At 32.9% G+C, this 22,983-nt stretch overlaps 1 protein-coding gene across 1 annotated transcript in view; it reads left to right on the forward strand.

Moving 5' to 3' along the window:
- The window catches only part of LOC143915367 (uncharacterized), a 147,714-nt gene that overhangs the window by 60,299 nt on the left and 64,432 nt on the right, over window positions 1-22,983 (forward strand). The window contains exons 3-5 of the mRNA XM_077435983.1: window positions 4,019-4,313; window positions 20,332-20,445; window positions 20,523-20,651. Coding sequence (XP_077292109.1) covers window positions 4,019-4,313; window positions 20,332-20,445; window positions 20,523-20,651 — 538 coding nt within the window. The remainder of the gene's footprint in view (window positions 1-4,018; window positions 4,314-20,331; window positions 20,446-20,522; window positions 20,652-22,983) is intronic.

Consider the following 22,983-nt stretch of genomic DNA (forward strand, 5'->3'; position numbering starts at 1 on the left):
TATAACTTTATTAAAATTTAAATGACCGTAAAATCTGTAATTGGATCTATGTACGCTCGACTTCAGGGATTCTCAAAATGTTTTGATTTAAATTATTCAGTCCTCGAGCTATGCGTCTCCTTTTTATATTGTCGAAAATGAAAATAGAAAAAAACGAATTTGAATTTGGCGTCAGATAATTGGTGTTCAATCGCCTTTTACAACACCATAAATTCCGGATAAAATGCTCAATTTCGATATTACCAAATTGAATTTTTACGCCCGGCTATAAATATTCGTTATTGAGATTAATTAGTGTTCGTAAAATTCAATTAGAATAATGCAACAGTAAATAACAGTCCATATTATAGTAAATCTTCGGCGTTATCAACTTTCGCGCTTGATCTCATAATTTCTATTAATTGAAAGAATAAATCACACATGTTGGTTGGAGGCAAAAAAAAAACAAATTTGATAACATCTGACCGCACAAAGGAACCGGTAATGCTTCTCACGCTAATTTTATTATTTTCGTACAATTTGTCAATAGGTTAGTGGTGTAATAAATGCGGCCGAATCAACGATAAATCAAACAGTGAATCACTGCGATCTTGACTTAGAAAAGCGTGGTACGATCGAAAGTTACAAAAACATTTCTTTAGAATATACATAAGTACATACAATGTTCAAGTGATAAAATTAGCCTAATTTAAGTCTCGATCTGCCATGTGTAAAGCATCAATCATGTCGATAAATTATCTTAAAAAATTTCGTCTTTGCCATATATGTATGTACGATTTGACGGACGTTCCAAAAACGAAAATCGTAAGCGGAAATTTTATTACAATGTATCGTTGTCGAAGGGTTATATTTTTGAAGAGTGGCTTTTACGTGCTGAACGGAAGTAATTATTTTATGTATGTGCAATATAAAAGGAAAAAAAGTTTTTCGAAAGTGGCCATCGAATATTCAATGAAAATTTGCGAGACCGACAATTTCGCTAGTAATCACACTGCAATTTGTTTTTAAACAGTGTAGCATTTCGCATCATTAAATTTAAACAATGAATTTTTGATGCAGGCATTTTATATAAATCACTTTCACATTAGATGTGTCTATAATAATATAAAAATTACTAATATTATAATGATCGATCGATATAATAATGGGAACGTTTTAAAGGTCATTTTTGTGTGAATGAAAATAAGCTAGTTTACATACATTTTTAATCATTTCAATATCTTTACTTTCTAGCAGTGCCCAGCTCCGCTCGCTAAAATATTCGTATATAATAAATCAATCCGTAAAATATGGATTTAAATGGAAATGTATGTAGACTGGGCATTATGGTATTTGGTCATGGGTTTATATGTATTTGGTCAGTAGCTCCGTTTGATTTGGTCGGTAAATTTGTACATAGATGATTAGTAAGTTATATTATCAATCGCTAACTACTTGACTAAGTAAATATAATAGAAGGTTAGTAAGTTATATTATCGGTCAAAAGCTGCTTCACTGTTTCCTGTTTGTCAAAAAATACTCAAAACAATAAGGAACTTACTGACCGTTCATTTTTATCTATACAATAGTACACTATAAATATTCGTAAAACTTGTTAATTGTAAAACTGACCGTGTATTGGAAAAACTAACTATTTAATTTGTTCAATTCGTCAAATGTAAATTAAAAAAAAATCGGAATGTTGATTGGTATTACAATAATAGATCTGTATTTATTTGGTCAGTAACTTCGATTGATTCGGTAAGTAAATACAAAATCGGTAAGTTATATTATCGATCACTAACTGCTTGACTATTTTCTGTGTGCCAAAAAACCTAAAACAATAAGCACACTTACCGTTCATTCTTATCCATTTATTCATGTATATTACCACAAAATTTGTAAATTCCATTAAAACAAAATATGTAAATTCCAGAGAAAGTAAAGCTTTTCTTTTTTAATATTATTTGTTGCCATCTGTATGCATCTGAAGTACCAAATTTCGCTGTAAGCGTTTCGGCCGGTAGTCGCAATCACAGGTTCTTAAACTGTGAACCACAGCATCCACTTTCGATGATCGATCCGCATTCCGCTGCATAATAAATGCATTAAATCACACATTTGGATGGGATCGCCGGCCAAAATATGGATTCTGGAGACCAATCATCGCAATAACTCATCCGTTCTACCTGACCTCTCCGTGAAATCAATTTGTCCCTATACTTTACACACCGGTACATCGGCAATATTATATCATATTTCCAATCGAATAACAACACTACGTTACTCCCGCGATGGCTCGAAACACCTCACTCATTTTCTACAGCAATAATATTTTCATTAAAATAAACCCACATTTGGTACCAGTCGTAATAATTAAAGCCGCGGTAATTTCGATGCTTCACGCCTCGAGGATACGAAGACTAAGGAAGATATCTCTCAGGGGTCCCATCGAATTTATGACGTCATAAATATTTACACGCGACCTTTATGGCCCTAAATTATGAATGCGTTTATTGATCTCACCACTGCGGGCTGCTTTTTATCAGCGTACAAAAATCACCATGCCATTGTCGTATCTATAATAGCACTGGCCGCTATCTCCGGGAAAATTTTGTTATCTTCGATGATTTACGACCTTTTTATGCGTGGCCGATGATAAATATTGACGTTAATCGTCGAACGCTCTGGCTACGGTTTCGTATCGATAATTTTATTCTGCTTACCAGTTCCTTACCACTTCTATAAATTAACCGGTAATTCGATTCGAAGTATACCCATCTCCTAAGATATTTGATCGAAATATAGAATGTATGATGAATGCTTACATTATGTGCGATATACATAACATTATGAATGACAATTTTAATGATCTTATTATTACGCCTTTATTTATTTATTTTAATATACAAGTATACCACAGAGTCTTTACAGGTCACCCCAATATGACACTGTGGCCAGACAATACATAAAAGATCAAATACATAAGAAAAAATAAAACAACAATAATAGAAAAACAAATAAAATAAAACATTTAAAAAATTGTACATAAAAATTAAAAATTGAAAAATTGAGAATTAATAAATTGAAAAATCAAAAATGAAAATAATACACAAAAAAAAAAAAACACATATATAAATAGTTTAAATTGAATTAAAAGTAAAAAACAGTAAAAATACGGATAGATTATCCGGTGAAATATTGAAAATATCAATGTGATTGCTGACCAAATTCAAGCAGCGTAAGACTCGAGCGATTGGTGAAAAAGCAAGAACATTAGTTCTTGCTTTAATAGTTTGGAACAATGGACGCAATCGATAATCAATGAGGCGAGATGGAACCCAAAATTTCATTTCTTCCAATATAGTTGGGTTGTAAATATCACCTCTTAATAATTTGAAGAAATGACACACAAGATGCATATCCCGCCGATGAGATAGGGAACTATAGCCAACAGAACCTTGCACAAAAGCACTAGGAAACAGTTGAGGGTAGTATCCAAACTCCCTCATATATAGATAGCGGAGGAACTTCCTTTGAACTCTTTCAATTTTTAGAGAGTGAGTTAATTCACTGGGACTCCATATAATGGCATCAGATTCCAAAATGCTTCGGACCAATGCGTTATAAAGAAGACGCAAAACGCTTAAATTATTGAAATTGTGAGCATTACGTAAAACGAAACCCAGCATCTTTGAAGCTTTATTGCACATATTGGAAATACAGTTCAATAGTTTAAACCCAGCTTTTGAAAGAGTTTTCTTATGTGAACTAACTCAATCCACATTCATATTATACATATGTATATGTACATACATACATATGTACATTCATATGGCTCACCAAAAATGATTATTTCTAAATTCAGAGAGAGAAATTATTTCTAAATCAATCTACATAAATGCTGAGAATTTACTGAAGATAATAATATATATAATTTATTGTTGTTGCCTTTTAGACCATAATTACTTGTATTTTAGAACATAAACAAATCATTATTCTCATTTAAATACTAATATTACTTTTTTTATTTTTCCAGACCTGTGTGTCGAAATTGCACTGTCGGCGAAGAAAATCAACCGGGAATGTCCGGCCTCGGAGTTCCAATGGGTCCTGGAGACCCTCCGTCTCCTAGCCCTCCAGCAGTCGGTCCTCAGCCTCATATGGGTCCTCCTGCAACAGCTGGACCTCTCCGTGGTCTTTTCGACCATGCTGAGCGGATGTTGCAAGGAAAACAACCACCGGATCCTCATCGACATTCACACTCAGACGACGACTCTGGATGCGCCCTCGAAGAGTATACTTGGGTACCACCCGCCTTGAGACCTGAACAGGTAAAAGTCATATAATTTAAGTCATGATCGTTTTTTGTTTGATTTCTACTCTATAATATTAAATTCCTGATAAAAATCATTGATATTTAAAAAATTTTGGGTTGCGAATATATATGTGCGTTTAAGTCATCCAAAAAAAAGCTTTACGATTTTTAATGTTTCGCATTCGTTAATTCCGATTTTATATTAAAAAAAAATGTAAAACTTTATACTCCAAGTTCAACAGATTTATTTCGCCAATCATTGGCAATCTTCCATTTTACGGTTCAACGGAAGCTTGACTAAGTCGATGTGGGTTTAGTAAAGGATTTCTAAGATACATATTATGTACATATGTACATATAGATATATGTACATTGTATATAGCGATTTTTTCACAAAATGCGGTTTTATAATGAACTTGAAAGGCTCGAACTATTTACGAGATAAGCTTACTTTTATTACATCATAAATTATAATATTGAACATAAATTTTATGGTAAAATTGTACTCGATTTGAAAGATTCAGCACCGTATTAATACAACTGTATATGTAAGTGAATTATTTATATATTTAACATGAAAAATCTTCATTGTTTACTCGTTCTACCGCAAGGTGTAATGCTAAAAAATATTAATTGAAAATCAATTGAAGCAACCCCATGTGCATTTAAAGTTCAATATAAATAAACGTTACCACTGTGGTACGTATAAGTTCACTCATTTCGAATTATAATTACAGCAACGTCACTTCCGATTTGCACGGTCGCTTAGCAGATTCGTTTCGTAACAAAACGTCAATTTCACCATTGTATGAGCCGTACCTGGTCGATTTAAAATTGAATAAAATTCATCTCATCGGGTACGTCAAACTGAAAACGGCACCTCGGCATCTCGGGTCACGTGCATGGCTCGAACACCAGTCACGTAAATCCACTACACACTATTCGACAAGGTCGCTTCTATTGTATAAAGAGGCCTTTATTTGACAACTGCTCGACAACAATTGCCTCCTTTTGATGTTAAATCGGTTTGCGTCCATTATTCCGAACACGATGCGGGATCGTTTTGTAAAACATGCGTGCTGCGCAATAAACTGTGCGTTATCCCAACGCAGGAATCTTCACGTGATTATGAATATACAATAGATTCAATCAGGAGTCTTTAACTAGCGGTCTATAGAGAGCACCAAGTACATACAATTCAACATTGACTTCAAAAAATACCAATACCAATACTACATATATGTATATAGAAAACTCACCCCTACTCAATATTGAACGTGAACATTTTAAAGCTCCATCTCTGTTGGGATCAAGGACTAAAGAAGTTAATAGCACCTGATCTATAGTATGCAACAAAACATCCAACCCTTCGACACATAAAAAGGTGAACAATCACTGAATCGATATGTAGAATTCCCATGAGAAACGTATCTTTAAACCCGTTAAGGACAGTCGCAATTCAACTACGACTTGGCGGCTCAAATCTTTTGCTCTCGCGGATCTGTCCCGCATACATATGCGCTAGATCACTTTGAAAACGCGTACATTTTTATGTTTTCGTTAAATTGTACAAAAGCGTGGGCTATTCGGCAGCTTTTTATTGCCTCCGAGACGCCACAAGCAATACATAAATCATGGCAGCGTACACAGAATTCAAATTGGCCTCATCAATATTCACGCGGTGATTCGAACGGTCTCAACCCTTTGGCTCCAATTAAACTTCCCCGTTTCATAAACGAATATGTATTATATGTGCATGCAGGTCGTCTTTCTATACTGATATAACACTTCAATGTCGATCAGGAATCGTTATGTTGCAACTATGTATGTGTTATAGTATGTTGGGCAATCTCGAGATCGCTGTCACGGATTCCATCAGAAGACGCATGCATATTCAACACGATTTCCATCTTGGACGTCGTACTAAAATTTAAATGCTGCGTTCGTAAAAAGCTATTGAATCCCTATATTAGCCTTATATGAGTCGTAACGAGCAATAGAATTCAATAAAAACAAACTCGATTAGTCTTTTTTGATTGCGACATACTATTTTTATGTCGTCGGCGCCTTTTTCCATTGATCAAGCTATTTTATGGACGCGCGTTCTGTAAAAAAGCCGTTTGTATGCATAACAATTAATATTCATCGTTCTTAGGCATCGCTTAAATTAGAAAAAAATTGTTTTTATTTACTCAAATGAACCTTCATAATTGCCAACGTGTCTCTACTGTATAGGAATAAATTCACACGATTCAAATTTATTTCCAATTATTTAAAAAAAAATATATATAACTTACCTATCCCTCGATTTACATAGTTAAAGCGTTCCATGAAAAGCAGTGTTTGTATTTTGTATTCGGGGCTACAAACTTAGTCATAAAGTCATTTAAAATTTCATCCAGAATTGATGATCAGCGGACCGACCTCTCATCATCATCATCCGAAATATAAGAGATCAATTTAAAGAAATTATCTTAATTATGAATTACTAGTTATTCTACCCGGCTTCGCTCAGTATTTGCAATATAAACAGCTTAAAGATGGTGAATCTAATACTAAATATTCATTTTTTTTTTTATTAAATTTATTTGAATCGAAAAAAAATAATATTTAACCAATCGAATCAACCAACAATACTTACAAAATCTCTTTCGAAATTATATATTAGATACAATTATATATTATATATAAAATATAATATAATAAAATTATTCATATTAGAAAGTTGAGAGACGTATAATTTTGTTTTTCTGTGATTTTTTTATATAATTTACAGTTGGATAATATTAAATACTCGCCTTGACTTTTTTTTTTAAAAAGTCATACTAATAAATTTTATTTGTTTATTTTTTTATACATATGAATACATGTACATATGTACGATACATATACCAGGAAGGCTTAACAAATAATCCCCAATGCGCTTTCGTGGCCAATTACCAAAAACGATAAGCAAATTATGTTTATACAGTATTATGACATCCATGGACAAATTTTAAAATACTAATATTTCGAGACATGCACACATACATACATACATACATGCAATTTACATAGTGGGTAGCATATTATTATTTAATATCAGCAAATTTGACATGCTATAAACTCGAATTTGTGAGATTGTATATATGTACATAAAATAAGATATATTTTATGTATATACAATAATACATAAAATAAAAATAAAACGTATGTATATGTATATATATATATATATATATATATATATATATATATATATATATATATATATATATATATATATGTGTACTTATATTTTCATATACTCTATTTTTTTTTTAAACAGAAACGATTTTATATACATACTTATTTATAACAATATTACAAAAAAATACTTCTTAAGTCATTGATAAACTTGAATAAAAATTATTAACTTGTTTATGATCTTTTAAACCTTATTCGAATGATATTCATCATTTCAAATGTTTCCTCTTTGGTTTTTGACAAAAATTATCTTATAACTTGATAGTGATAGTAATCTTCTTTCTTGTTAATACTGAAACTATGTATTATATGTAGTTAATAAATAGTTTTTTTATACTACATTCATATACATACATACATCGGTGTTTCTTATACCATCCTTATAAAATTCAATTGGAAATACAGTATGTGTGTACTTGAAATGCACTTTTCTCAATATGTTTTTAATAATTTAGTAGCTTTCCTCAAACATACAATATATTATATGTAAGTTCCATACTTAACCTTACAGATCACATTTCACTTTACTATTTTTAAAAGATTATTTGTGATTTTAATAGAATATAAATATTTTGATTTATCGTATATTTTTGAATATTGATCAGTCGTTTGGAATAAATGACCGATCAAAACAGTACACGTTTGCAATGCACACGTGCTATCTTACATCTACATACATACATATGTACATATGTATGTATGCTCAAATCTTATGTTGTAAAATTAATCAAATACAATTATTATTATTTTTTCACACAAATGATAAATAGAACGGGTACCCGAGACGTCCAAGCGAACAAACAATCGATCCATTTTTTTTTTCAATCTTACATACATACATATAATATTTTTTTCACGTTTGAATTCGATTCAAAGTCACGAAGTTAATGAGTCGCGCCCCCATACCGGTCCTTTCAATTTCACGTCTTATGTATATTCAAATTAATTCACTCTTCGAATATTCATTATTCAAACGATCTCTTTTCGCGATGTTCCTCCCTGATTGAATAGGCAATTATATCGCCTTACGTTCATTACTCGTCGATAATAAATCATATGATACTACGGGGGGGAGAAACATGATGGGAAACCGTCATACCTAACACCACTTATAATAACCCTTAATAAAATACTTTGTTTAAGAAAAAATCATAATAGAACAGAGCGAATGCACGATGCATGAAAGCGTCGAATAATTGACAGTAATATAAATTAAAATTTCTTTACATATATAATACTATTAGAATTCTCACTAGGGAGAATCGTAGCAGTAGTGCACGTCTTCAATCAACATCTCGTTATTTTCATCACAAAGGAAATGAATAAATTAGTCGTCGTCATCTTCATCGCTTTCAGCTTTACCTGCAGTAATGTTTGCTCAACATATGTACATACATATAAAGTTTGCTTTACAATCTTGCAATGTCAAAGTGGCCATTAGCGTATGCTTTAAACGAGTAGCAGTACGATTTAATCGGTTCATCTCGAGACTGGTCCCATCAATTATTTGATGGAATTCCACTATGAAATCATTAGATGCGATTGATTTTTATTTTCCGGTACGAATTTATAGCAACATGAACTATAGTAATTGTGATAATATTCAATTTATACACGAGACTTACATTTATGACTGTTACAGTATGATGTGATAACCGGTCGAATTTATCTTAGCGGCGTGTGTATCATTTGTATGTGAAGCTGTACAGTGACCACTTTCAATATTGTCTGATATAATATACGTAAGAATAGAAGTAAAGAGACAATAGTTTTCCTCAGCTGAAGATACGCCTCAAAGAGTATTCATTGTGGTATGTTGTGCAGGGCTTTTCCTATGGTTTTCAAAGAGGACACAAAAGAATAAATGAAAAAACACACCGCCCTTTGTTTAGGGATGTTTGTGCAGTGTGTCCTTTTGTCCGTCCTTTAAAGCAAAACAATTTTTCAAATGACTGGGAAAAGTGCACCGTAGCAATGGCGATCATACCCCACGTCGCATTTAATGATTTTCCAGTAGAAAATAGTAATACAGTCGAGCTTTCGAAAAAGCTTTTAATGACGTCATATTACTCACACGCATTACTTCAAAAGGATTTCAAAAATGAATGGAAAAATACAACAGTCTGCATCATTTCGCAAGTCACGCGTTAATGCATCTGAGTGTTCGCCGATTTGTATTTAATTTAATGCATTTTGCAATAGTCATTTTTTATACATCAACAGTTTCTTCGAACAGTTTTTGCTTTATTATATACAAATGATACTCACGTGTGTACATTTTGAAATATATGTAATTTCAAATTTTGCTAATAAAGTGAAATAGATTTATATAATTTGCATTGAAGTATTAAAAGTGACAGGCAGTTACGGACTACAGCAATTCTTCTGAAGAAGCTTTTGAACTGAAATTTTCTTGCGTACAATATAATGAATTGTATTTATACGGCTAAATATTTTATTATATTTTATTACATACATTTTTATCATAGGTGCCATGGCAGGAATTACCCCAAGGTGACATATATGGTTAGATTATTTTGAACATACTAACAATTCAAACATTACATTACAATTATACATTATATAAGGTAGAATACAATGGGGACGTCTTGAAAATCAACAAATTTTTTATATACATCAAATTCGGAATAAATATTTTTTACATAGTTCGTAGGTAGCATATTTTTATAAGAACCGCCTAATTGGAGATTCTAGAAACTCGAATTTGCGAGAAACTAGGGGGGGGGGATACCGACTCATTGGATCCCTCACTACAATTAAGCTAGATAAATCAGAAAATTCTAGCAAGAGACGGTCGATCTGTGTTCTTAATAACCACTTAGATCTCGCCAGCAGCGTACTTGGCCAAGACTTGAACCCACGACCTCTCTATTGGCAAACAATAGCTTTTCCACTCCTCCAGTGGGATTTGGCATATTTGAGCTGTGAATCTAAATATGTTACGAAATGTCCTCCCCCCCCCCTCCTTATTGTTCAGAAGATGCCCCCACCTTTTCCTCTACTTGACAATTAGCTCACAGATCTAATTGTGCATGTAGGCATCCTTATTCACAGCGGTCGAAAAAAATACAAAGATAAAAACAATTTACATTAATACATATGTATGAAAGTCAAAATATTTCGTAGTTTAAAAAAATCTATAATTAAATATGTATACATATATGTACATATGTACATAGATTCGAATTTCATTCAAAAAATACCATCCATTAGAATTATAGAAACATATCTTGTATGTACATATGTATGTTGTTAATGGGCAAAATTATAATTGCCTACCGTTCTAATTACCATAGTTTCGCATTTTATTCAATTACTCTAAAATTTGACATAAAACCGTACGTAAACCGATTTTCATAATTGTATTTTAATCACATTATTTAAATGCACTCGCATATTTCAAAAGTATAATGTCCTATTTTTCACGTGCATTTTCCATTTCACTGGCATTTATTTATTATATACACGTTTGTCGCTTACCTTTAATTAACTTTGATGACATCTTAATTTAATGAGCGTGCGTGCTGAATCTACTTCAATTTTACGACAGGGTGTGCAGTCGGTTTATAGCACGTGTCAAGATTTATTGCACATCCACTGAAACATAATTAATTTCTTCCGATCCGAATTAAAACATTTCAATACGCAAGTTATCTCTGCGGTCCCGTAGAAACATTACCTGTAATAGTATGCTAACAGCGAGTAAACCTGTTAGCGGTGTGTCGCCGCAGGTTTTCATTTCGGATTTTATTTTTTATTAATTGTCTGTACGATGTTGTAAAGAACGTCTGTTCCGTCTGTTCCGTCTGTCCATCGGTCTTGCACTATCTTTGGAGCATTTCATCTATCTGATTTTAGGTCTTGTACTACACCTACGCCTTGTAAAAATGATTTCGTGTATATAAAGTGAGTATTTTCGTATACATGTGTGTATACGCGCGCGCGCTTGTGAGCATTTTTATCGTTTTATTACCATTATGAGATTTTATGGTTGTTTATGGTATAAATTCACATGTAAACTCGAGACTATTCTATTCGAGCTGTGTGTAATTTCATTTTTATTTCGGCCATTTGCGAAATGTAACGCAGAAAGCATTGTGATCGTGATAAGAATCCAGCTTTGAGTTTGCTTAAATTGTATCGATTTGGAGCAAACATTGAACGGTTCGAAGATGATATTGTGATAAAGTTGGTCCATTTTCTTTTCTTGAAAACTTCTTTAGATATATTTTAGTCTAAAGATATATTTTACACAAGTATATAATTTTTTGAAAGTTGTTCTTCGCGTGGTATCATTTTGGTTTTATATGCTTAATTAAACTTTTAAAATTGTAAACGTAGTCTACGTTAATATTCCTCAACAAAAATGCTGAAAGCGTGTGCGAGAGTAATAACTATTACCGTTGTAATATAAAGCTTAACGTAACGACTTTAATAGTATAAAACATCCATTAATGGCGAGTGGTCCGTTATCTCTCTCCCCTATTTATTTTCACTTTTAATATGGAGTTTCCCTCGTTTTATTGACGAGGCTGTTATCGCCCGTCGCTTCGGTCCCCGAAAAGTCGTTATTTTAACTGTCAAAACGTGAAAAACCGAGGAAAAACTCGGAAATACGCCACGGTGTGCGGTTTTGATGCGTCTGTAAATCAGTGCGAAAAATTATACGCATCATATGTACGGCGCGCGGAAAATGTGTGACGCGAAATGGGGAAAATTCGCAATTTTTCAGAGTCACATATGACTGTGCGTGACGGGCAGACGAAGCTTATTTATGTCGTTATTCATTTCAGTCACTTTCTACTCGTTGGATTTTGCAAAAATCACATTTGGCACAGGCGGCTGTGTAATAAAACACTTTTATATGCACCTCCATGCATAAACTTCACACCCATTTACCAATTTGAATAGATTCATATTATTTTTTAAATTGAAGGCTTATTTTCATACAGGGATGGTTTTGAAAATTCCGTTTAACGTAAAAATGATCTTATCATAATAGTGAAATTTGTACGCGAAAAATCCCCTTTTATCCGCAAACGTATAAAACGTATCAGATTCGCGGTTAAACCGCCTGAGGGTCGAAGTCACCGAGCCAAAAAATTAGACGACTCCCCCGAGATGGGGTCCAGACGTTGCTTAAAGATAAAAACGAATAGGAAAATGGGAAAGAAGGAGGCTTCGCCTCTCAGATTAATTGAGATGTAGATACGGAGGACATTTTTCACAGACTTAACGGTCGGGTCGAGCTCGTATCCTATGGGATGCCGTTGTCGTCCGCGAAACCAACATATTTACATTTTCCCGTTTAGAAACAGTGGCGATGAAAATGATTACATGAAAAAAATGCACTAAAATTCTAGTATTAATTCAATTTAATTAGCTTTAATTCTGAGAAATCATTTCGTATGCGATACATGCCAGAGCAAGAATATCACGTAATTGTTTGCAAGCATAAAAAAATAAATTACCATACAACGCGTACGATACCATCTCAGTGTAATATGAAAATTATTTTTATACTAAAAAAAGTACACGTTTTCAAGGTTTTTTTCATTTAAGATCTCATTCGGATGCTAGACAGTCGGTCTCTGCGAGTGAGGTGCTTTAATGATCACCGTTTTCCCCTTAATAAGGGATGCGCTTCATAAAACAATAAGTTTGTATAAGGGAGAGGGGGCGCAGAAAATGAATAGCCGTGACCTCCCTTAATTAACTGACTTTTAGGAATTTTCCTCCCCTTCGTGCGCCGTGAGAATCGTAATGACAAAGTGTCCCACGATGCACTTTTCGACAGCGAAACCGACTTAAATATAATTAAATGAACGCAATTTTAATCTATCCAGCAGCGGAAGAATTAATCAAAATATTTTTTTTAATTAAAAGTTTAAGAATAAAGCGGAAAACTATTTTTTCCTATACTAAAACGCCACCTACATACGCCACGGTACATTTTTTAATTTTTGTTCGTTCGAGTCATCGAACATAGATGTCCTTTCACATTCAAAACTATAATTTCATTTAAATCATATATTTATTTTACTTTTATAATAATATAGTGTATATAATTTGAATAATAATTTAAATAATAACATATTAAAACACTGTGTGTTAATAATTTCAAGCAATTTCATAATATAGTGTGTACTTTAAAATTTTATGGTAATTTATCGAATTCATGTAAATTTGGCCTTGCTTTAATAGTTGTACTTAAATTCAAATTCGCCTAAAACAATACGTAATTATCCTCGCGTTATTGAATAATTAAACCAATTTTATTTCACATGTTTCTCCGCCATAAACTGACAAGAGTTCATTCGTGCCCGTTTGTACAATATCGACTTTGTATTATTGTTTTGTAGTTATTTCAACTTTGGCGGCAGTTATGAACGGTTAACGGCCATTATAAACGCACTGTTTGATCTATATTTTATATGCATGTATTCATTTTTTACTAAAACTTGATATGAATAATTATTGCATAATATTTATATTGTATGCGGGAAAGAGAGAGACGTACAAAGCTTTCTTTGAATTTCGTGAGACTTGCAGTGGCAGGAATCACACGTCGTTTAAAACAACCATGATTATATCTGAAACCATTAAAATAACTGTAAGTCATTAGAGGGAAGTCATTGGGGGAGAGGTCATTTATCAAGAAATGGCTACTATTAAACTTTTATAACAAAGTTGAGACAAATTCATATATATTTATGAAGCATATTGCAGCTATTCATATATACTAGGTATTTATTAGTAAAAACATTGTCCTGCTATTTATTCATGTATGCATATACATATTTATATGTATTTATTTAAGTCTGAATGTAGATAGACTAAAAAAAGTAATCGAAAAACAGTAGTATTAAAAAAAAAACTGACATTTCATGTGTTAAAATGAATTACCAGAACTTTTGATCAGATCGAGCTAGAGCTACGATGTCCTTACAATATAAAATATGATGATTCATCTAAATTTAAACGTTTAAAACACACAATTCCGTAATCTTTTCATTTACAAAATAGATCATTCGAAGCGCCAAATTTACATCAGGCTCTATGCCACGCTGTAGCTCACTGGAAGAGCTATTGTTTACCAATAGAGAGGTCGTGAATTCAATTATCTGCCAAAATACACTACTAGAGCGATCTTTATGGTATTGAAAACACAAATAGTCTCCTGCTAGAATTTTCCGAATTGTCCAGATAAATTGTTGTGACGGATTCAATAAATTGGTATCCTCCTCCAGTTTCTTGCAAATTTGAGTTTTTAGCATCTCGAATTTGTTTTTTCTTATTTAAATATGCTACCTACATACTGTGTATAAATACATTTCACGCGAATTTGCTATATATCAAAAATTTATTGATTGTACCATAGATGTCTCAATATATGTATGTATAATTTTACTGTAATGTTTTAAATTTTTGATAATTATATACAAATTATTTAACCATGTGTGTGAAGCCTTGACGTAAATCCTTACACGTAATATTAAATAATAAAAATAAATGTAACTGAAGAATCATCTTATAATATGTATAAAAATAGACATTTGATTTCCAATGAATATTCAGAGAAAATGTATTTTAAACTTGAAGTTAAAATTATTTTAAATATAAACATGGCTTATATAACCTATATATTTAATTATCCTTTGGAAAATATTTTATTTATACTGAATTCTCCAAAATTTTAAAATTTATATACAATATAAACCTCGAATCAACACTATAAGGTACGCACCTACATTTAAATACAGAATGGCTTTACGTATATTATGTATATAAAAATACATGCATTCGTACCTGTATTGGCTATTTTAAGCTTGACCGGCCATTCCGTTCGAATTCCTACATAAATTCTAGTTTCGTACACTATCCGAAATCTACCGAGTATAAATTAATATTTGTACTGTGTAAGCGGTCGTTGCTTTGAACTTGTAGTCGATTTACGTCCAAGTCGCTCTACCTCCAGATCTTTCAGATACGTCCCCGGTAAACGGTGGTCTCTAATGGAAAATTGGTCTTTTTCGACCCAGCGACGTCGCCACTTCCTGTCCACGGTTCAAATACCCTAAAGGGAAAAAAATCGCGTGTTTTCGGGCCGTAAAATGGGTTCGTTTCCATGGCGTGCACCCGATACGCGCAATCTGGGACCGCGGTATGTACGCCACATACTTATATTTATGTCAGACATACACGGTTTGCTTATATTGTTTAATATACTTTCGCCGCTGGATATACCAAATCACCCTCAGCTGTTCAGCTTAAAATCCAGCCGTTATCAAAAAATGTACTTGATGTATTATAATGCTTCAAGTTTCTTGAAAAATTTTTGTACAGTATATTGTATGCTTTAGGTTTCTTACGTACGTACATATCGATGGCTTAGTGCACAGATATTATTGTATGAATTTTGTATCGATTTTCAAGTTTGAATCGAAGTTTAAGTTGGTAGATTCTGAAATAATTGAGGTTTTTCCTTTCAAGGTAATTTATTTAACTAGGATTCAATCCGGCAACCTCTTGGTGGTGTGCATTAACGCAACCACCAATCTAATTAAATTGCAAAAAAATCTTTGAAGAATATCCCCAAGTAGATTATATAATATAGGACGCATTGATTCAATAGGTGAAATGAATATTTAGTAGTGCATATCTTGTGTGGAATCGTCTTATTTAAAAGTTTGATAAAATGTTAAAGATCTTGGTTTAATATCACTCAAAGGCCACTGAGAATCCCAAATTACCAAATTTTTAAACCTTGATACAAGAGTCAGAGAGTATAAAATACATATATATATTTAGAAGTTTTCAAATTGGTTAGTTGGGATTTAGAATCTTGCTTTTTATCTGTTGACTGTTTAATTTTTTTTAAATATTCAACTTATTTGATGTAATTGAACTTCACCATGTGAATACTTTAAAAATAAACCCATAAAATGTAATGTAACAACAGTATCAGTATATAATTGTTATTCTTCCCACTAGTACTAATCTTTATAAGAGTTTTTATTAGTACAACCAGCAACATAGCTCAGTCGTTAGCGAGTAATGCTTTCAGCTGAGTGGTCATGGATATTGTGACTCCAGGTCGATCGTTTCCTATCAGAGTTTGTCAATTTATCTGATTTTATTGAAACGGTCATACCAAATTGGCAAAAACCTTCCTGTCTCTCACAGGTTCGAGTTTATAGCATCTTGAATTTGCTGATGCACTCTGTAAAATGTATGCATTTCTCGAAATATTAGTACTATTGAGTTTTTCCATAGATGTCTCTATGATACTACTTATATAAACATAATTTTTTATCGATGTTTGTAATATAATTACAATACTTATGTACATACAATGCTTGACCATAGGTGTAAAAATGAAAAAAAATGGGTGTATACCTGGATAATTAAATAAATAAATAATTTACAAAAAAATCATTAAATTTCAGAAGTCAAATTCCATGATTCCTATTTATGTACTTTACATTCTGCGGATGTTTACATTAGGGAGAAAAATATATATTCTGAACAATCGGAATTGCTTATTTTGAAGTTTGCGTATGTTAGAAGTTCATACAAAGTTTCTCGATCAACAGGAATCAAAATTTTCCACTGCAAAATGAAATATGGTCTTGTATTTGTGTTTTTATTTGTAAACCTTCCCATATTTCAGTGAATTTTCCATGGCTAGATTTCACACGGTAGCATAAGCGACATTGATCCGACCCTGAAACGGCGTACGTGTGAATAAACCAATAAATAGAATACTAAATATGTAGTTAAAAATTCAATTAAGCGATTTTGAAAGAGCCGTTTCATTTGAAAAATGATTAATCATTATATTGAAAAACGACTTCAATTTTAACGCTTGTTGTAAGCGTTCAAATATTTACCATGCGAAGCGGTCACAGTGAGTGTGCTTATTTTCAATAATGAATTTATTTTCTTTTCATGAAGTGAATAAAAAAATGTCACGATATGTCAGACGTCCAATTATTTTCTTCGTGAAAGTTCAAGACGCCGCTCCGCCACAATAATAAATTAAGCTGATTTAGAACTTTCCTATTAAACCGCAAAAGTGACCGTCGACTTTGCGAACGTTATCAATCTTTATACTTCGTAAATTAAACTCGAAAGGAAGTGGTAATACGGTTTCATTAGATTCGTATCGCTAATTCGTGGAAGCACTTATAAAATACAAAACGTATGAATTCGCTCGATTTATTTTTTCAATATTTATACGAATACGTTGTGTCATATTGTGTTTTGGGGAAAAAACAGGCAAGCAGCGGCGAACTAATATTATATAGAGGGGGTTTCTTATTATTTGATCCTTACGGTGTATTTTCATTATCTCAGTCTTGCGGCAATCAGCCCGTCTGGTCCCTCTGAGGCAATAACTCTAGCTAGGAAGTGAACGTCCTCTTCCTTTTTCCGGTTAGGATACACCAACCATAGGAAGCTTATTAGATGATAACAGGCCGTATAAAAACGTCTACGCCAGACATATTAAACCATTATAGTGCCCTACGTTTTAGCCGTAATAATTTATGTTATATCTATTTATTTTAATAGTTGCTACGTTACCCTTACGAATTGAACCGAAGGAAAACTTTATTTGCAGGTAGAATATCTAGAATTTCTGACTAGGTTGTAGAGTCGTTTAAAAAATCGTACATACAGTCTCAAACTCATTAATACATATATTAATCTACACACGTGCTAACTGAAACACAGAAATTTAATATTTTTTTACATACCTCTTCTTAGTTCGCCTTACGATTACAATTCAGTAAAAATTTTGGCTCTTATTCATAATATTGACACCAAAAAAAGTTTCTATATATTTATTTATCCATTATATATTAACCTCGACCATAAGTGCCACTAGATGTTGCCCAAGACGATACATATGGTCAAACTTTTATACGTAAGTACCAAATACCATAATTCCACATAATGATTATACACAAAACATGAGTTAAAATCCATGCCACTCAACTCTTCCACTGCAAAAGCTACTATAGCAGCTTCGTCATATGTAGATGTTCCTCTACCCAATTCATCGAGCAAAACTAAAGACTGTGCCTCGATATTGGTGCTTCACTCAATTCAACTACGACATATGTACATAGCATCATCATCGTCATCGCCCAGTCTTGCAAATATTCCATCAATGTCAGCCTAACTGCACTCTGCAGCCCTTTTTGCAAAAATGTTGAGATTAATGATGCGAATTAGCAATTAAGAATCACTAAACATTTTATTCAATCTGTTGAATGAACCTTTCACTATCACTTATTTTTAATATTATACTTTTAAATTATCGCAAAATTAAAATCTTTTAAAATTATAGTACGTATGTATGTACATTTGAAATAATTTTACAATAGATAGTTCTACTTGCAAAAATGTAAAGATTATTGTTGCGAATTAACAATTTTGAAACATCAAAGATTTTATTCAATCTGTTGTATAAACCATTCAGTATCATTAATACAATACTATTAAATGATTTAAATATGAAAAACTTTCATGTTATATGACTAGTTGTTTTACCCGGTTTCGCTCAGTATTTGTAATATAAACAGCTTAAACATGGCGAATCTAATAGTAAATATTAATTTGTTTTTTTATTAAATTTATTTGAATCGAAAAAAATATAATATTCAACCAATTGAATTGTCGTCATAGAAAAAAAATTTTTTCGAAGTTCCCAACCAAAGATACAAACTTACAAAGTCTCTTTCGAAATTATACATAAATTAGATGAATAGTGAAATTCTACATATTTTTATACTTTACTATTGTAATATGCAATTCAAAAAGGAAAAACTAATAAAAACCTTGTAAAAAAGGAGTCGGGAGATTGTTATGACTCCGACTTCGCTTGAACCGCCACAACTCCAACTCCACATTTCTGATTTATTTTCTTTTAAGCAACTAAATAAACTACAAACAACGGTATTAATTATTAATTACAATTAAATTATAAATTTTCAAATATAAAAATAAATGAACGTAAATAGTCATATAAAATTTTATTCAAAACAAGTGAGACTGTGTGAAAAAAATGTGCAGTATAAAAGAAAAGATATCTTGAATTTCAATGGATAAATTGTTATTATTGTTGACCATCGCTGCACTCTTGAAGACAAGGAATATAATGCAAGGTGGGGCAACCCCGATACAGTTAACTAATGAGTCTCGGCTTCCGGCTTATTAATTTCAGATTTTTTGCTGCCATTCTTATATGTACATACATATGTATATGCATACTACGTATATAATACTCGTGGTTGTAATATTTGCATCGCAGACGAGCAAAACCAAACAAAATTTAAATTGCAAATGCGTACAATAGCCACTAGGCGGTTTCGTGCTTTTATCATTGTCGATTTGCATTTTACTATTCGCTAAGAAAGCACTTATGACGTCTCTCTGCGTAATCGGACAGAGTTATGGCTTCGACTTGAACAAGTATAATATATTAAATATTAAATATTTAAGTCGTCTGAACCGTTGATTTCTCTGGGGGCATTCTTGTTTCCCTTAATAACGATGGTAGATTTTTATACAAAAAATACCTTATTAAATTTTCTAGACTGTGTATTTAATAGTAAATCGCTATGCCTTTTGCATAAAATGTGTTGACTTTTTTTATTATTTAATATTATAGACGCATAAATTCTTATTTATTGTGTCGTAAAATAAATTAAGCGTTTTCGTTTGAACCACAGAAATTCTCCATAGCATTTTATTAACCCTTTCTTTGCATTCGTTCGCAGGTTCACCTCTACTTTTCATCGTTACCGGAAGATAAAATTCCTTACGTCAACTCGGCTGGCGAACGACATAGAGTTAGACAACTTTTGAGGCAACTACCACCCCATGACAATGAGGTAAACATATTTTTGTAATTTTATTTACATATATTAAAAGAATATTTTTTTTTAATTGAATTTAACGTTGTTTTCAGGTTCGATACTGTCATGCATTAACCGACGAAGAAAGGAAAGAGTTGAGGCTATTCAGCGCACAAAGGAAAAGAGAAGCTTTAGGAAGAGGAGCTGTTAGGCAATTAGCCACTCAGATGACTTGTTATGAGGTTTGTTATATTTTAATATGATTTTTAACAAATCACTTTAATCATAGAACTGTATTTTATTTCCTTGAGGAAATCATTCGATAATGACAATGGCAAAATTGCACTTCATTCTATGCCCTGAGCGTGAGCTGCCATATTCTCCGGCTCATTAACCTCCTCAGCAATCCCTTCCTCTCCCTCTTGGAACCCCTTGTAAAGTTTTATTTTTGCCTCGGGCTTGAGGCAGATACTGCCGGCAAATTATACCCAAGGGACGATTTTCGATATAATAACTTGAACGCCTCGAGTGCTGGGGCATTTCTCTACCCCTTAACTCTGATACTTCTAATTAATCCAATGTATTATATTTAACCATAGCAATAACTACATGAGTCTTATGTCCCAGGTTTGATCCCTAGTGTGGGTTAAACATTTTGAATCGAACAAGCATTTTAATTTTTTGATGAACTTTTTATATCGAATATGTATAATAATTTTTAAGAAAAAATTATATTTCGTATAATTTCATTACGAGTTGCCCCTGAGCGACATCTGTGGTATTAAACCTGTACATATATAAATTTTAAATTTTGAAATCACATTTAAATAGTGGTGACACAGTAGGTAGGATGGCTTTTGTCAATTTGATGGAGAAGCCGTTTCAACAATGAATTCATATAATTTTTCAAATTCTGATCTGGCAAACGATCGACTTGGAGTTAAAAATATCAAGTTCTGAACAGCAGTACTACAGATTACACTCGGAATAATTTATTTTCATTCGAGGTTGAAATACACAGAATATCGGTGGTTAGCATTAACGCAACTATGATGCTGCTATATATACAACTATGCTGCTAACCGAGGTATGCTGCTGGCATATAACAATGCACTTGAGTTTAATATTTTTTATATAATTTTAATAAAACTTTCGTATTATTTTAGTATATTAAAGTTGAATCATTTTAATCCAAAATTGCTATATGTATAGCCATCTTTTTGTAGAATGATAAAGAAAAATCGCATAAAGTTATCGTCTGGTAACATTCGTTTGCGGATAATCTCGATTCGCGTCACACGCGATTTTCCAATAGCGGCCCCTCACGAAGGGGAGGCTTTCCTTAATGCGATATTCTCTATCGTCGTAATCCGAAAGGCTTAAACTTTCTCCAAAATTTTCATTCCACTTTACGGCTCTTAACACCCCCTCCCCCCCCCCCCTCAAGACGATTTCATAGAATAACGTATTCGCGTCTCGTTCGCCCGCTGTCGAAATTCATCTCGAACGATCCGGCCGGTATCAAATCATACCGAAACAAAAAATAAATAAAATGCATACATATGTATGTATGTATGTCGCACACATGTGTGACGATCGTAAAGTATAAACCTAAACCTTTTACCTCAGTGTTTACGGTCTTCTTTGGCGTGTTTTCCCCGTTTCTTTTTCCTCATCTTTCTGCTTATGGGTAGGGGGGGTGGCAACGTGTCACCACTATAAAGCATTGAGTTTTCGAACCCCCTTAGGTCTCTAACGCCTCCCCTTCGGTTCCTTTTGGTTGCCGTGCCGCCGCACCTGTCGCCTGTCTCCGTCCTGTCACGATCCTGCCCTGTGATATATTAATCCCAACTCTCCCAGGAAGCTTGCCTTTGCGAACACACCTTCCCCGCCGAAAGATGTCGTCTGCCCAAATAATTAAAATGGATGCGACCTGTGTGAATGATAAGTACACCTACACACGTTCTATGTATCTATACATATACATATAGCCACATATGTATGTACATATGTACATATGTGTACTAGGGTTACCTGATAATTTTCTTTTGAAGCTTTTATTTCATAATCTGCTTTGTCTAAGGATTTTCTGCAGAAATAAAATATAAAATCTCGTGGATAGTCGTAGTTTTTTGAGATCATGAATAGACGTAGACTTTGAAGTTTTTGAAGATTATCTTATAAAATTTGATCTCGATTCGTTAAAGAATTGAAAATAAATTAAAGTACCTGCAAACGATCAACTTTATGAGCACCCCGGATCGGATCTTGATATTTTCACCAGTATAATATCTATAAAAAATTTCCCTCTTTTCTTGAAAAGTAATGATCGTCCCTTACTACTTATGCAGCTGTTTGGGTAACGGATGAGTCGGAGTAGGGAAGATTTTCCACTTACATTTTTAATACGAGTCTTGAATAAATCATTGCACTCTCCTTACAAGGAGAGAGGGAACGGGGAAAACTTTCCGCGGAAACTTTCCTCTCGACTAATCTCCGATGCATCGGGAAATGCCAACAGCCAAACCCTTTGCGGGGAAACATCTGCCTAGAAATTAGCCTTATTTATAATGT

This window comes from Arctopsyche grandis, chromosome 8, assembly GCF_051622035.1.
Source record: "Arctopsyche grandis isolate Sample6627 chromosome 8, ASM5162203v2, whole genome shotgun sequence".
NCBI lineage: Eukaryota > Metazoa > Arthropoda > Insecta > Trichoptera > Hydropsychidae > Arctopsyche > Arctopsyche grandis.